At 31.6% G+C, this 16,234-nt stretch overlaps 4 protein-coding genes across 5 annotated transcripts in view; 2 read left to right on the top strand and 2 right to left on the bottom strand.

Annotated features, from left to right (window-relative positions):
* Window positions 1-591: 591 nt before the first annotated feature.
* On the top strand, window positions 592-5,065 carry LOC9317954 (transcription factor bHLH129). The gene is made up of 6 exons (XM_021030042.1): window positions 592-990; window positions 2,375-2,685; window positions 3,520-3,651; window positions 3,792-3,857; window positions 3,949-4,017; window positions 4,657-5,065. The coding sequence occupies exons 1-6, from the start codon at window positions 693-695 to the stop codon at window positions 4,708-4,710; spliced, it is 930 nt and encodes a 309-aa protein (XP_020885701.1). The 5' UTR covers window positions 592-692; the 3' UTR covers window positions 4,711-5,065.
* A 2,334-nt stretch (window positions 5,066-7,399) lies between these two features.
* Window positions 7,400-8,791, top strand: LOC9316095 (ras-related protein RABA5c). The gene is made up of 2 exons (XM_002881841.2): window positions 7,400-7,841; window positions 8,214-8,791. Exons 1-2 carry the CDS (start codon window positions 7,412-7,414, stop codon window positions 8,522-8,524), a joined length of 741 nt encoding a protein of 246 aa, XP_002881887.2. The 5' UTR covers window positions 7,400-7,411; the 3' UTR covers window positions 8,525-8,791.
* Window positions 8,792-9,129: 338 nt separating this feature from the next.
* Window positions 9,130-11,355, bottom strand: LOC9316094 (pirin-like protein 2). The gene is made up of 7 exons (XM_002879981.2): window positions 10,990-11,355; window positions 10,858-10,907; window positions 10,661-10,699; window positions 10,540-10,568; window positions 10,123-10,185; window positions 9,932-10,032; window positions 9,130-9,852 (listed from the first exon to the last, which is right to left on the bottom strand). The coding sequence occupies exons 1-7, from the start codon at window positions 11,175-11,177 to the stop codon at window positions 9,354-9,356; spliced, it is 969 nt and encodes a 322-aa protein (XP_002880027.1). The 5' UTR covers window positions 11,178-11,355; the 3' UTR covers window positions 9,130-9,353.
* A 3,495-nt stretch (window positions 11,356-14,850) lies between these two features.
* Window positions 14,851-16,234, bottom strand: part of LOC9316093 (protein CMSS1) — a 2,475-nt gene continuing 1,091 nt past the window's right edge. Inside the window, exons 4-6 of one of the 2 annotated variants that reach the window (XM_002879980.2) lie at window positions 15,464-15,513; window positions 15,250-15,363; window positions 14,851-15,163 (exon numbers count right to left, since the gene is read on the bottom strand). In XM_002879980.2, coding sequence (XP_002880026.1) covers window positions 15,043-15,163; window positions 15,250-15,363; window positions 15,464-15,513 — 285 coding nt within the window. In that variant the 3' untranslated portion in view covers window positions 14,851-15,042. Of the gene's footprint in view, window positions 15,164-15,249; window positions 15,364-15,463; window positions 15,514-15,537; window positions 15,820-16,234 lie in introns of those variants that run through there. The other variant, XM_021026990.1, reaches the window with a different exon arrangement.

Below are 16,234 nucleotides of genomic sequence, written 5' to 3'. Positions count from 1 at the left end.
ATACAAAATGGAATCTTAACGACCCACTTGACGATAATAAAACTAATATGGACATTAGTCTCATCCCCCAAAAATAATGTAGGCTTTGATTATCTGTAAAAGTATTCACTTAAATTTATACAATACACCATTTATTTGATATTTGTTTCTCTCTTAATTATGAGCATAAAATTGGCATTTTAGGCTGTAAAGATTATTAATGAATATACCCGAGATCATTATATCGACTGATTTATCGATACCATCATACATGATTACATGATAATAACTCCACTTAAATTTAATTTTTTGATCGAATTAAGTTTAACCTAATAAATCGAAAAATTGTTATCATATTCAACCAACATCTTTAGTTCTTTACTGATCAATGATAACTTCCTATTTTTTTCTTAAACCAACTCTGTTTCCAAAATTAATGATGCTAAGTTATAAGAAAATATCGCAAATATCGTCAAACCACCATCTGTCAACCACGTGAGGAGCACGTGCGTTGACGGGACCGGGAGGAGACTCTCTCTTGGTCAAGCACCCACAAGCCATCGCTCTAATTTGTTACTCTTACTTTAATTATCATATTAATTAATAAATTATAGTCATAATAATATCTTTCTTTCTTTCCCTCAAACCCTCTCCTCAAGATTCTTCCTGAAACCATCAGATTAACTTTTGTAGGGTTTTTCTTTTCCGATTTCATGTACCCTCCTAATTCCTCTAAGTCCACCGCTCCAGACGGCGGCGACGCCTACAGAAATCAATATGACTCAGCCGCCGGAGCCACCCGTGATTTCTCCTCTCTTGCCCCTCAAAGCCACCATTCTTCACCGCCGCAGCGGCAGCAGCACAATCCCAACCTCCTCGTCGTCGGCCATTACTTATCTGGCGAACCATCTTCCATCGGATTCGATTCCGGTGCTTCTTCTTCTTCTTTGTTCCGACACAGAAGCTCTCCGGCCGGATTCTACGACCAACATCTTCCCACTGATCCCAACGGTAACGTTTTCGTTTCTTTATTTTTCCTACTTTTTGTTTGGAACTGAATTTTGTCGACGGATAATTGACATAAATATTATACGATGATACACACTACGAATTTTTCTTAAATGTGTTAAAACATTTTTTTACATATTAGAAGTTTTCTTACAACATTTAATATTTATTTTTTCCATAAGCAATACGAATTTGGTATAAGAAAATACAAAATTCCATATTTGTGTCAAATCTAGTATTTAAAAACTGAATATGTTTTTAATATCGATAAATATGTCGGCAAGTAAATTTTGACTTGCTGTAATCTAAACCATGTAGTCTTGATTTTGTATCGATGACTTTAAGTAGTTTGTCTGTAGGTTGGAATTGGTTTGGTTTCCCTCCATTTATAAAGGGATGCGACCTTTTTTTATATAATTAAAGAACAATATCAACCACGTAATTGAATATCTAATACACATGTAGTTTCAAAATATCTATCTATAGATATTTGCTTTAGTCAATAGTTTTTTGAGAAAAATAAAAATAAAAATTGGTAAATAGGTAATCTATCTCTAGATCTTATACACACCTTTCTCTTTCAGTTTATGTCTGGAGAAATATACCATGGTTGATCATAGTCGCATATATACATGTATAAACATGCAAGAATAATCAAATACGTATTTCCAAGAGTGGCAAGTTGTTTATATTAATAATGCAATTTAATGCATATAGCATGTAATATAAAACATACACTTGCCAAAAGTGTTATGTTAAAGAAGAATCGTTACAAAAAGTATAATCCGATCCACTTAGAAATATTTAATCCATCCACTTGCTCTTTTTCTTCTGACAAAGCAGCCATGATGGCCTACCCTGCTGACATGGCTTCATCAAGGTCACTATTTCGATTTTAGGATACGCCTACTTGTCATTATATATGATTAGATTATTAATAATTTGTATTATTTTTGTGCAATTTGATCTTCGGTTCATTGCATATGTCCGGTTCACATTCCCCTGTAATCCATGTGCGAGCCCCAAGAAAATTTACCCATCTTGCATTATTATACTCATACTAATTTGTATATGATAATAATTGGAATTCGAAAAGTGAATATTTCTAAGATTCTTTTCATGAATCCTTATTCTCTACCAAATTGGTGATAAATATAAGAAGAGACAAAGGAAGGGGTCCTCGAGTTTCGAAGACGACCCATTCTCTTCTTATTTTGTATTATAGATTTTAAAAACCAAGCTGGTTTTTTGGCCAAAAAAAAAAAAAGATTTTAAAAACCAAGCTGGTTATTAAAATACTGAGACAAAAAGTTAATTATAACCCTACACATTACATTACAAACTTCTTTCTCTTTCAAACTAAATTTGTTGATGGAAGAAGGAACAGGTTTTTCTCTAGGACAGCCAAACAGAGGTTACAGCGGCGGCGGAGGAGGAGAGAGAGCGCCGTCGAGGTTGAAGTCGGAGCTGAGATTCTCTGGCGGCAGTAGTAGTCATCAAGAACATAAGTCTCTACCGCGAATTTTGGAGGCTGAAGCGGCTGCGGCGGCTATAAACGGTGTCGCATCGAGTAGTATGAGTTTTGGAAATCATAATCATAATAACAATTGGGACAACTCGTCTTCTCATATCAGTTTCACCATTGATCAACCCGGAAAACGGTCCAAGAACTCCGACTTTTTCACGTTAGAAACTCAGGTATATATTTTCTTTCATTTTGCGGTTAATATATGTATTTATATTGTATGAATTACTTTTTAGATTAAATTTCTATATAACAAAGTTAATAAATCCTGGATTCTTCTAGGTAAAGGGCAAAAAGAGTGAATATGCCAAAGTTGAGTGGTTTTGGGTATTATTAGTTTGTATGGCTTGGAGAAGGTTTATATGATTGATCTACTATAATAGGTTCACAAGTTGTACATATCATAGTGTGTCATATAATATGAAATCTATAAATCAGTTTAAATTCCATAAAGTTAGCAATAGGATCCCAAGTTCAAATATTGCCAACAAAAATGTCTATGTCTAAATTTCATTTGTAGAAGCCAAATTAAGTTGAATGGTTTTGTGTAATACATATAAACTGCTTGGAGAAGGTCTATGACTTATTTAGGAATATAATTATAATCGATCCAAACAAATAGCCTGAAAATTGTTTATTAATGATTTGTCTATGTATGGTTCACAAGTTGTATGCTAACAGATATTATTATAGTGTCATATAATATGAATTCTACAAGCCAAATTTGAATTCCATAAAGTTTACGATACAATTCCAAGTTGAAATAAATGCCAATAAAAATGTAAATAGCCAAAGTTCATGTGTGTAGAAGCCAAAGTTGAGTGGTTGTGTGTAATACATATAAATAGCTTAGAGAAGGTTTATGATTGATTTATATATCTTTTTCACTAGCCCTTTGCTACCAAATGATTTTTGTGTAAATTTTTCACTGATATTGGTTTGGTTATGATATTCATTGAGTGGTTAGATTGTTTCACCTCATTAATATATGTGCTTTTGACTTTTAGTTTAGCATGCCGCAAACATCTCTGGAAATGGCGAGAATGGAGAACTTGATGAACATCCCAGAGGACTCGGTTCCTTGTAAGGCTAGGGCCAAGCGCGGCTTCGCGACTCACCCACGCAGCATCGCTGAAAGGGTTAGTTTTATTCTATTATTATGGTGATTACTATCGCATGAGTCTTGATATAATCTTAAAATGTAGTTTAATTTGAAAAGCAAAGAAAACAAGAGTATAATCAAGTTTTTATATGATTTGGTTTGCGTGTTTGTGTATAGGAGAGAAGAACGAGAATAAGCGGGAAGCTGAAGAAGCTACAAGAACTTGTGCCTAATATGGATAAGGTAAGTGATATTATTTCTATATTTGTGTAATTTTGGTTTAGTTTTATGTATCTATTATCTATATATAATAACGGTTTGAAAATTTTGGCAGCAAACGAGCTACGCAGATATGTTGGATTTGGCTGTTGAGCATATCAAAGGTCTTCAACACCAAGTAGAGGTGCGTCCTTAGATACATATATATGAAGCAAAAGGGTATCATATTCCTCATATATGTTGAGAAAATGTTACATTAAGCCAAATTATATTATTTTAGAAAATAGTTATGGTGTATAGTGGTAAGTTATCGCCCAATATGATCAAATCATGAATCATATAATTTACTCAGACGTGTTTTTTAATCCCCACTTAGAAAATTACATGCATGACAACAATAAAATTACATGACATCAAAATGTCATGCATGTGACTGTTAATTAAAATATATACATTCTCATGAACAATAAGGTTTTTGCGTTGGTCTCATGATAATAATGTTTTCTTTATATCATTTTCACCCTGCTAACATAAAACTGATCATACTTGCATCTTAAATTTTGTTAAAAAACTTTTGTAATAGAAGTACGTTAACAATAGACTCTTCTAAGTTAAGAATCATGCATAATAGCTCTACTTAAACATACAGATAGATGGTTAATTATACTATATTTATCATATATACACACGCGATTGGTCTACGTCATGTTTGATCGGTTAGATTCTGAGGTCCGGTTTATTCACATGTCGAGGTCTTAATGTCTTATTCAAGTATGCATATGGAGAAATTAATATGATTTTTTAAATGATCTGGTATGTGCAGTCACTGGAAAAGGGAATGGAGAAATGTACTTGTGGGGCATGCAAGAAACGATGATGAATTGATGCGTTATGTTTCCAAATATGATGCAATAAAGTAATAGAAGAACCAATTCAAAGACAGATAAAGAAACATAGCAGGAAGGAGTTATTTTGGAGGTCTAATGAAAGTGATGATAGGTTAATTAAGGTTGGGGTTTTGTCACTCTCTCAAAGTCTTGACGTTAATTATAACTTAAAATTCAATCATTCGTTTTTTTTTCTTTTTTTTTTCTCAAAGTTGGTTAATTTAGCTAATTAGAGCAAAACCCATTATTTGAGATTTGAAAGAGATGCGCGTTTGTGTGTGTGAATAGTTCTCAATCCTACGTACGTTTTGATCTGTGAATGAAAAACTCAGAAAAATATCAGGATCGGTTGAAAGTTTCCAACAAATGTATAAAGTAAACCTTAACTGAACCAAAATCATTATTTGAAGGAAATAAATGTACAAATACCAATTTCTTTATATATTTTTTTTTTGTTTTTGAAAACTGATATGGAAAATCCACTTGTTACCAATTAGGTTTTAAGTTGTTGTAAACTATACACCATTTAATTTCCTTTTGGAGGCAAACAAAAATTGTGTATACAGTATATATCTTCGAAGAAAGTTAGATCTCTTTAGTTCATCAAATATAAAATTTTCTCATAAAACAAATAAATTGATATTTGGTCCTGATATAAATAAAAATGAATTCATTTCATCAAATTTTAAATTTCTTAAAAAACAAAAAAAAAAATATAAAATTCATATTTGGTCCCTGAAATAAAAAAAAAGTAAACAAATTCATATTTTGTAGTCTATATATACATTTTTGGATGACTTTTAGCAAATAAATCCTGGAGTTGGAATGTATTTACGGATGAATGCCATTGGCATTAATTATTTAAATTTGAAAAATATTAATTAAAGATATTACCAACACGATTTCGAAAATCATAAATTCATATCTTCCTTAATTTTCTGAGTCATTAATGTGATAATCTTTAGGAAATATTTCTCTGTAAAAAAAAAAATCCACATTAATGAAGGCATTAAAATCGACACTAACAATTAAATTATTCAGATATTCAATTATTTTAAGATTCTTATATCTTATTTGATATTTTTTTTTAATATCTCATTATTTAATTACTGCGTTTAGAATTTATTGGTTGTTACCTATTTTTTGGTGAAATTTATTGGTTGTTACTTAATAAGTAATTATGGTGCGTTTATTTTAGTTAATATCTAATTTAAAGGATTTGTTTTCTTTTATTATTAATAAACGAATAACATGTATAGAAATAAAAGATTTTTCTTGCGACTCCATAATAAAAATATTAAACTCTTATTTTCTACATTTCTTACACATAATATCCTCTTATTCAATAACAAAAAATATATATTGCATATTTTTAAAAATATTTATAATATTTAAATTATATAAAAAGTTTGTAATATTAATATTATTTCAACTCTATACAAATTTAATATATATGTATATATATCTTATGGGAACCATTTAAAAGAAATTTTTAAATTGACTTAAATTATATAGCTTTTAAATAAAATTATTATTAAAAAGAAAAATAACTAAATGATGTTTAATTTCACGGGACGGGTAATATGATGGGACGAGTTTGGGTTGATATTTATAAAAGATAGTATACCACGGGTGAAATCATAAAATTAACAATCAAAATAATCTATCAATCTATATATACATTTTTGGATGACTTTTAGCAAATAAATCCTGGAGTTGGAATGTATTTACGGATGAATGCCATTGGCATTAATTATTTAAATTTGAAAAATATTAATTAAAGATATTACCAATACGATTTCGAGAATCATAAATTCATATCTTCCTTAATTTTCTGAGTCATTAATGTGATAATCTTTAGGAAATATTTCTCTGTAAAAAAAAAAATCCACATTAATGAAGGCATTAAAATCGACACTAACAATTAAATTATTTAGATATTCAATTATTTTAAGATTCTTATATCTTATTTGATATTTTTTTTTAATATTTCATTCTTTAATTACTGCGTTTAGAATTTATTGGTTGTTACCTATTTTTTGGTGAAATTTATTGGTTGTTACTTAATAAGTAATTATGGTGCGTTTATTTTAGTTAATATCTAATTTAAAGGATTTGTTTTCTTTTATTATTAATAAACGAATAACATGTATAGAAATAAAAGATTTTTCTTACGACTCCATAATAAAAATATTAAACTCTTATTTTCTACATTTCTTACACATAATATCCTCTTATTCAATAACAAAAAATATATATTGCATATTTTTAAAAATATTTATAATATTTAAATTATATAAAAAGTTTGTAATATTAATATTATTTCAACTCTATACAAATTTAATATATATGTATATATATCTTATGGGAACCATTTAAAAGAAATTTTTAAATTGACTTGAATTATATAGCTTTTAAATAAAAGTATTATTAAAAAGAAAAATAACTAAATGATGTTTAATTTCACGGGACGGGTAATATGATGGGACGGGTTTGGGTTGATATTTATAAAAGATAGTATACCACGGGTGAAATCCTAAAATTAACAATCAAAATAATCTATCAAACAAATTACATTTTGATTTTTTTAAGAAAATATAGCCCCGCGGTGTACCGCGGGTTAAAATCTAGTATTGCTTTAATTTTAAAAAGAAGAAAAATCTTAGTGTATTAATGATGGAATATAATTTCATGCGCAAAATAATAACATTCATTGCGCTCACAAACAACCTAATAAAGCCTCCGTTGATCTCTCTTTCTCCAACAAAGCGTTACAGAGAAGAAGGAGAAATGTCGGACGACGAGAGAGGTGAAGAGTACCTCTTCAAGATTGTTATCATCGGAGACTCCGCCGTCGGCAAATCCAATCTCCTCACTCGCTACGCCCGTAACGAGTTCAATCCCAATTCCAAAGCCACCATCGGCGTCGAGTTTCAGACTCAGAGCATGGTCATCGACGGCAAAGAGGTCAAAGCTCAGATTTGGGATACCGCCGGCCAGGAACGCTTCCGTGCCGTTACTTCTGCTTATTACCGTGGCGCCGTTGGAGCTCTCGTCGTCTACGACATCACTCGTAGCTCCACTTTCGAAAACGTCGGTCGCTGGCTCGATGAGCTCAACAGTAAGTGAGATCTGCAAATATGAATGTTGATTTTGATTAGAGTAGGGATCGATTTGGATTTGGATTAGGTGTGAATTTTAGGATTGAATCATTGCGATAGTGATGCTGCTGGTGAGAATTTTTAGATCTGAAAGATTCATGATGACTTCATGAGACTTTGATTCAAAGTCAAGTCAAGTTTATCTAATTCTTTAGATTTATGATAATCATGAAACTGAATGATGAAGCATATGCAATGATTGTTTCTGAACTGTTACATACTCTTCAAGTAGAATTTTCGATTCTTGTTTGCATCTTTACTCTATCGAGCTTGGAATTGTGATAAGCTGGGTTTAGAGTGAGTTTTGACAGTAATGATGAATCTTGGTGCAGCTCATTCTGATACAACAGTAGCAAAAATGCTTATTGGAAACAAATGTGATCTCGAGAGCATAAGAGCGGTGAGTGTTGAGGAAGGTAAGAGTCTTGCTGAGTCTGAAGGATTGTTTTTCATGGAGACATCTGCGCTGGACTCGACCAATGTAAAGACGGCTTTCGAGATGGTTATTCGGGAGATCTATAGTAACATTAGTCGAAAGCAATTGAACTCTGATTCTTACAAAGAGGAGCTAACCGTAAATCGGGTTAGCTTGGTTAAGAACGAGAACGAAGGAACAAAGACATTCTCTTGCTGTTCGAGGTAACATCTTTGTACCGGTTTCTCTTTGTCCTGCGGATTGGTTTCGGGTAAAATTGTGTTCCCGGTTAACTTATAGAAAGACAGAGGTAGATTCTTATAGTTCTCAGTTAAAGTAAAAGAAGAAGAGAGAAATGTGTTACAGATACAGAAGAAATGTGAGCAACTTGGGCATGAAGTTTGGTCAGTGTACAAGTTATGTTCTCATTTCTACTTCCTTTTTGTAACTTTTGTAAACTTATGATTGTTCAATCAATTTTGATATTTTCCAACTGCTGCTTTAGTTCATTGGCCCGCAAATTTACTATCTAAACAAAACGATAAAAAATTTTATTTCAATTTTCAATTTTGGTTCTTAATTTCGAATAGATGCGGCAGTTGAACTGTTGAAGCAATGTTGTCAGTATATTTATTGCGTCCACTATATAATTAAATCATAATGTTGAGAGTTGAGACAAAATAATCATGTTTATGTCACTTCACTGTGTTAATACGCGTTTGGAATTTAACAATTGTTTTGTCTGTCTTATTCACATTTAGACATTTTAAGAATCATAGAAAGTGTCTTATGCTTTCTTCATATGTCAATATAATAGTATGAACAGTTTGTAATTTAAACTAAAATTGTGGAAGACTTCCTTAATAATGATGACAATGTTTGGAACTTAAAAAATAGTCAGCCTCGGATTTAATGGGTTCCCACCCACAAATTTAGCAAAAGAGAAAGAAAAAAAACGTTTGTTTTCATTTTATTATTATCCAATTAGAACACACATAATTAAAATAGAAAGAAAAGAAACGAAAATAATAAAGTAGTGATGATTATTAGTTCTTTATCATTGTGACCTCCAATACTTGGCCATTTCGAAGCCATTCTTACCATAGTGATAATCTTCAATGGTCATATCAATCTCAGCTTGAGTATTCATCACGAACGGACCGTATTGAACCACCGGTTCACCAATCGGTTCTCCAGCAATTAACACAAACCTCAATTTCTTCGAAGATGACTTGTTCCACACGCTAACACCATCATTCCCTGGCCCGAACACCACAACGTTGTGGGCTGAAACAGGGGAAGAGTTCGAAGAACCGAAAACGCCACCGCCTTCACCACTTTCTAGAACGTAAGCAAACGCATTCCAAGATTCAGGAACATTCTGGTGGATTTGAGCTCCTGGTTGGAGAGTGAAATCGAGGAACATTGTAGGTGTTCTTGTGTAAACAGGGGATTGAATTCCCATTGATTCTCCTGCAATGACTTTGACTTCAACACCGTTTTGTTCTGCTTTTGGTATGTCTGAATGCGACAGTTCTTGGTAGTTTGGTTCTATCCTGTGGAAATGAAAAATGAAGAGTCAATTTCCGGTTTAAAGATTCCAAAAATGTCGAATTTGCAAGTGGGTTAATTTACATTTTCTCGTTGGAGGAAAGATTGATCCAAAGTTGTAAACCTTTGTTAACTTCTTCTTCAGGCATTTCAGAATGAATGATTCCTCTTCCTGCAGTCATCCACTGTAAAAATGTCCAGTAACTTTTTAGGTTCTTTAAAGATCGTTGGATTATGGAATAATTAAACAGTTAATTCTGTTTTTTATTTTTTACCTGAACATCACCAGCATAGATTGTACCTTTGTGACCTTTGAAGTCCTGGTGAGTGATTCCTCCCTAAACCACAAAAAATTAAATTCGAATAAGATAATTTTAAAACGTTTTTTTAAAGATTCATAATAAAAAATACTACTCCCTCTGTTTTCGAATAGTTGTCGTTTTAGAGAAATTTTTTGTTTTTAATTAGTTATCGTTTTCAGTTTTCGATGCAAAATTTATTACTTTTTTATTTTTTATATTTATTTTTATTATGCAACTTGATTTACTATTAGTTAAATTATGTTTAGGTAGATAATTAATGATATTTTTATATTGAAAAACTAACAACATTAATAGTTTCTTAATTTGTGTGCATATAGTTAAAATGACAACTATTCGAAAACGGAGGGAGTATTATTTATATATTATTACCTCTAGTACGTATGTAACAGTTTCAAAACCTGTTCATCATTAATTCCACAAAATGTTAAAGAAACATTAGATAATTAATAAAGGTTTCTATTTCATATATGTATGTAATGGTAATATTGACCTCTGTGAGGATGATCAGGGAATCCAGCTGGAGGCGAAACTGCTCCAAAGAAAAAAAAACACAGAGTAAAACATAAATTAGAAAATCACCAATAAATATCTGTTTTAAAATGGATAATAACTAAAAATGGCTAATTTTTTTAATGGATAGCTAAGTAAATAAAATGGTTGCTTGCAAAGGGAATATCAAGAATTTACCGGAGAATTCATCTAGCATCAAGAACGGATCTAATAACTTCTGCTCGCTCCTGAATTCATAGGAAAATTTATCAGACTTGAAGCTCATTGAATTTTCTTAAGAGAAAGACAAAAAGAGAGAGACTAAGGAACCTGGAAATGCCGCGTCTAACGACGGCTCCATCTCCTTCTTTCTGAAGCTTAGCGAAGACTTTCTTGATTACAGGTCTTGATACGAAATCTTGGGAAGAAGAAGAAGAAGACATTGATTTGATGTTTCTGATAAACTTAAATGAAAACAAACCTCCAAGTGAATTTGCTCTGATTATTGCAGCTCTCATATACTTCTTTAATGTCGTTTTTTTTTTGTTGGTGCTTTTCTCGGTAATAAACGAATTTTGGATGTGTTTTGGTGTTGTGATTTTGTGTGTCTATTTATAGAGAGAAAGGATCAAGACTGGCTTTGAATGGTTTGTGGGCCATAATGGGCTTCAAAAAGCTTACACCGCCGCATTGTTTGGAACCAACACGGGATGCATTGTGTCATGCTCACGTCACTATGATCTAACCTTTGTTCTATAGATTTCTGATAGACACAAGTTCTTTTTTTTAAAAAAAAATCCAATCTTTTATCTCCAAATATTGAGTGTGTCTAAATCTAGTTTCCAATATAGCTTTTGATTTTTATTTTTCAGTATGTCTTTCAAATAATTCATCAGTCAAATGACAAGGATTATAACCAAATTATATTGATATTGAAACTTTTTTTTTGGTTTAAGAAGGTTTAAATCGGGTTTCAAGTAAAAAACTTGTAGTTGTTATGATTTTTGTATGACAAGCAAAATTCTAAAACAAAATTATATATGTTTATACTCAGTTCAGTATTCATTATTGTCGATTTGGTTATAGACTAGACTGAATAACTCGGTTATCTTATTTGATTGATCAATATGCAAATTTGGATTCAATAGTTCACGATAAAGTAAAAAGTTACTGAGATATAAGTTTAACTAATAATAGAGGGCAAAGTAAACTGGACTTTAAGCTAATAAATAAGACAATGTCGTAACCTTTAAAATAAATTAATTTATTGGCCAATCTGAATTGAATCTTTCTAGTTTAGAAGTTTAAAATATGGATTAACATCGAAGACCAGTTCAAAAGTGAACGAATATGAGAGATTATCTCTAGACTTTCTACTAGCCAACGTGTGACATAGGGATCTGACACGTGTCACTTTTGCATACATAGACACCTATGCAACCTTGACGTCATCAAAATTTGGGTACAAAAACTTTTTTTTTTTTTTTTTTTACATCTTTGGATCGACAAGGTCCGATCCATTCCTAATCTCTAATACACGGGATAACGCAATTTAGTGGAATTGAAACGAGTGACGCGACAAGGTCCGATCCATTCCTTAACCATTTGACTAAAGACACATCCCCACCTATTTGTCTATATCCGTAATTCCGTATGAATGAAATTGGAAGGTCTTTCGCATTTAGAAACAGATACATGAATCATGCTGACGTCATAAGAATATTTGCAAATAAAGTTGTCACTTTGGATAAAAAATAGGAATGATTTGGCCATCATCAGAATTACTGTATTCTATCAGAAACAAAAAGTAAGAATCCAATTACTCTTCTCTCTCTCTTTTTTATTTTTTTATATTTATTTTGCATTTGTTGCAAGTATAAGAAAGATCAATTGACAGTGTTTTATCATCTTGTCAAATCTTAGACTTTTTTTTTTTTTTTTTTGGTGCAAAATCAAATCTTAGACTTAAGTATGGAATTATCACCTTTTCTTACACACTAAATCGTATCTCAAATAGTATCCCATTTTGGTTACATTCATACATTTGTTTTAAAAAAATAAATTTAAAACACTCAAATCATTTAATTTAGAGCCGGCATGAACGACTTCTCTCCTCGCCTCTGCAGTTTGAAGCTACCAATCACCATCGGAGCTAATCCAAAAAATGTGACATATAATGTACCTAAGCAATACGTGTGCTTTTAAGAAAATAACATTAATTATCGACTTTCTAAAGAATTACATGAACTATTTTGAGTTTTTTTTTTTTTTTTTCATTTGCCAACAAAAAACTATATTGTTTAATATTATAAGATGGACCCCCTAAAAATATTATAAGATTATTTACTTTATAATATAAGAATATCCAATTATTACACACTTCCTCGTTTCTTGTTTGCCAGTAGGCTACCTAATAATATGAAAAAGGATAAAGTTAATCTAATTCTAAATTGTAAACGACATAATTTGGAACTCTTATTGCTTAGGTGATTGATTATTAGATTTAGTTTCTATACTATCTTAAGTGTACCACATTCTAGATCGATTTATGAGGTTAGTAAGTTTTTTTTTTTTTTAAGTCTTGAGAAGTTTCTGTCATTATCTTGAATATGTTTATCTGAATAGAAGGAAGAATCATACTAATGTTCTTTCACATCCTTATGCATGATATTGATATGTAATTAATGACTGAAACATAATGCATAGATATATAGTTGTGTAACACTTCATGAGATGCAAATAGATGTCTAGTTAGTGGAATAAACTATGGTGGAGTGAAGTATTCATCAATTTTTTGCTAATTAACCATTTATGTTGAATGGAATGAGCATTTCACTCGGTCCACTTATCCCACTAAAAACTTCAAAAGAAAATATTTGTTTGCAATTGTTTAAAGACATAAGTAGAATACATTTATTTATATCTCATTTTGTATCTCACTCACATATATTTCATTCATCTTTACTCTATCTATTCCTTGTATAGTTTTATATTTAATTATCATTTAGGGCCATTGAGTAACTCTCACTGACTCACTTATTGTATGCAGTAAGTAAGGCAGAGCATAACAAAAAGATTTACCAAATCAACAAGTTATCTAATAAAAGTTTATACATTCCACGTGAAATAAGTTACTGGCAGAATTTTACAGTAATTTTTTTTACTGGTAATTCATATGCAGATTCGTATACCAAAATAAAACCATTGCGTGGAGAAAACAAACAAACTATTCGACACTTTTTTATCTTGTTACTGTTGTTGATTAAAAATGATCATAATAACTCCTATTAGAAAAATTTATCAAAAAAAGAAAGAAAAAAAAAAAACTCCTTTTAGAAAAAGTGTCATGTCACACAACAACGAGTTGACTATAAATTTAATTTAATTAGGATTAAAAATAGGATTAAAAATAAAATACTCATTAATTCGTTCAGTTGACAAGTCTATATTATAGGTGTTCAGTGTTCTTACAAACATCTCTAAGGGCATATGCAAAAGTGCATCTTTGAAGATTGATCTTAAAGGAGAAAAAATATTAATAATGTAAGAGGAAAGAAAGAAAAACCTAGACTTTTTCCATTTCCACATCTCCTGACCAATGACGGCCTGCCACGTACACACAAACATGGCTCCGAACTGTTCTCGCAGGAGAACGCGTTCCTAGCCCAAACCCAACTTTTCATCAGTTTTAATATTTAAAAACTCTTAGAACAGGGCCATAGTTGCCCTGATAAATATGATCTAATGAAACAGAGCTATGTACTGTACACTAAAATGGAACACAGAGAGAAATCTATATTATCTTAAAACTATGTTATAATGGGATCATCATGCATCTTTCACAAAACTAAAAAAGACATTACTTTGAATGTCTTTCTTGTTTAATGGAAACTTCTAAAGTCAAACATCTAGAAGCTCTTTGGGTGGTGTTTCCACTATTTTCTGCATTTGTGGGATCTTCTTCCCCACCATCTATTGGACAAACCCACATACACACTTTCCCAGAGATATATACATTCATTTATTTATAGTATACTTTTGTGTTGATTTGACTTTTAGAGGATTTTTTTTAGTGCACTACTTTAGGCCAAAAGCTATACTGCATTTCTCTCACAAGCTAATCACTGTATGATAAACAAATCAAGTATTGCAAAATCAGAGCTAAGTAGTATGATGATTTGATAGCAAAAGTTTTGTGGCGTTCAAAATCCATTATATTTTGTATGTGAAACATTTTCAGTAGAATTTCTTTGATCTAGACTTGGAGCAGCCGCTTGAACCAAGAAATCTCAAATCCGAGTTATCTTGGAAGGTAAAAAAAACAGATGAGTATAAGATTTTCTTTGATAATTTTAAGAATTTGATACAACTAAACAATCAAAGTTAATTCTTTTTCTTCTTCTTTAAGTTTGGAGCTGGCTTCGGACCATACATGCAGATACGTAGTCTTCCTTCTAAGACTCTCTGGTGGAAGCAGTTTTTATACAAATCCCAAAACTCATCTCTGCAAATATAACAGACAATAAAAATCAGAAAAATTCACTCGATTGATGATGATGGGGCAGCTTGTTCAAGAGTTGAGAAACCAACCTGACTTGAGGCAATGTGAATAAGGAAAATCCCTTGACATCTGGGTGCATGTCCACCACAATCATATCTAAACGCGAAAGCCCTAACGCTTCTATGTCGATTAGCTTTTTGATTCTGCACAGAAGAGCAAGAGAACAGTCAGGATATGAAGACACAAGTCAAGGAAAACAATGAAATTTGATTTAAGTCGAAGGAAGTGATGAGATTTACTAACCTGTTTGGTGTGCCGCTCCCAATATTCACCCGTTTCTTCAACAGAGATACCTGCAACGCAATGAACTTGAGTTAATAATTTGAGCGTATAACAACTGAGCTTGAGAAATCTACAACAGAATTGAGAACACAAACAAAGATTTTCGGAAACAACTTTCATTTTAAGACCAAAGCAGAAGCGCCTCTAATTGCAAGTTCCAACCAAAACAATAGCTATGATGTGAGATTTATGCTATAGTCTTATATGCAAATAAAGAAACAAAAACAAGAGCTGGGATCAGACTGACGTGCAAATAGTTCGTTCAGCATTGCATATGGCTCTGAAATATCGATATATTTATCATCATATCCCAGACTCTTTACAAGAAAGAAAGACAGAGAGAGATATGAATAACACTGAGTATATGCTTAATGATGGATATTTTAAGGGATCAGACTGACGTGCAAATATATATTGTTCAGCATTGCATGTGCCTATGCCATATCGATATATCTTATCATCACTTCCCAAATCCTTAGCATGACTTAAAGAAGAAAGAAAAGAACTACATGAGTATGCAGCAACTCTTAATGTTATATATTATACATAATGGGATCAGACTGACGTGCAAATACGTTCAGCATTGCATGTGCCTATGACATATTGATATATCTTATCATCACTTCCCAAATCCTTAGCATGACTTAAAGAAGAAAGAAATGAACTACATGAGTATGCAGCAACTCTTAATGTTATATATTATACATAATGGGATCAGACTGACGTGCAAAT

Source organism: Arabidopsis lyrata (assembly GCF_000004255.2).
Source record: "Arabidopsis lyrata subsp. lyrata unplaced genomic scaffold ARALYscaffold_4, whole genome shotgun sequence".
Classification (NCBI taxonomy): Eukaryota; Viridiplantae; Streptophyta; class Magnoliopsida; order Brassicales; family Brassicaceae; genus Arabidopsis; species Arabidopsis lyrata.
This window is presented reverse-complemented; position numbering and strand designations above follow the sequence as displayed.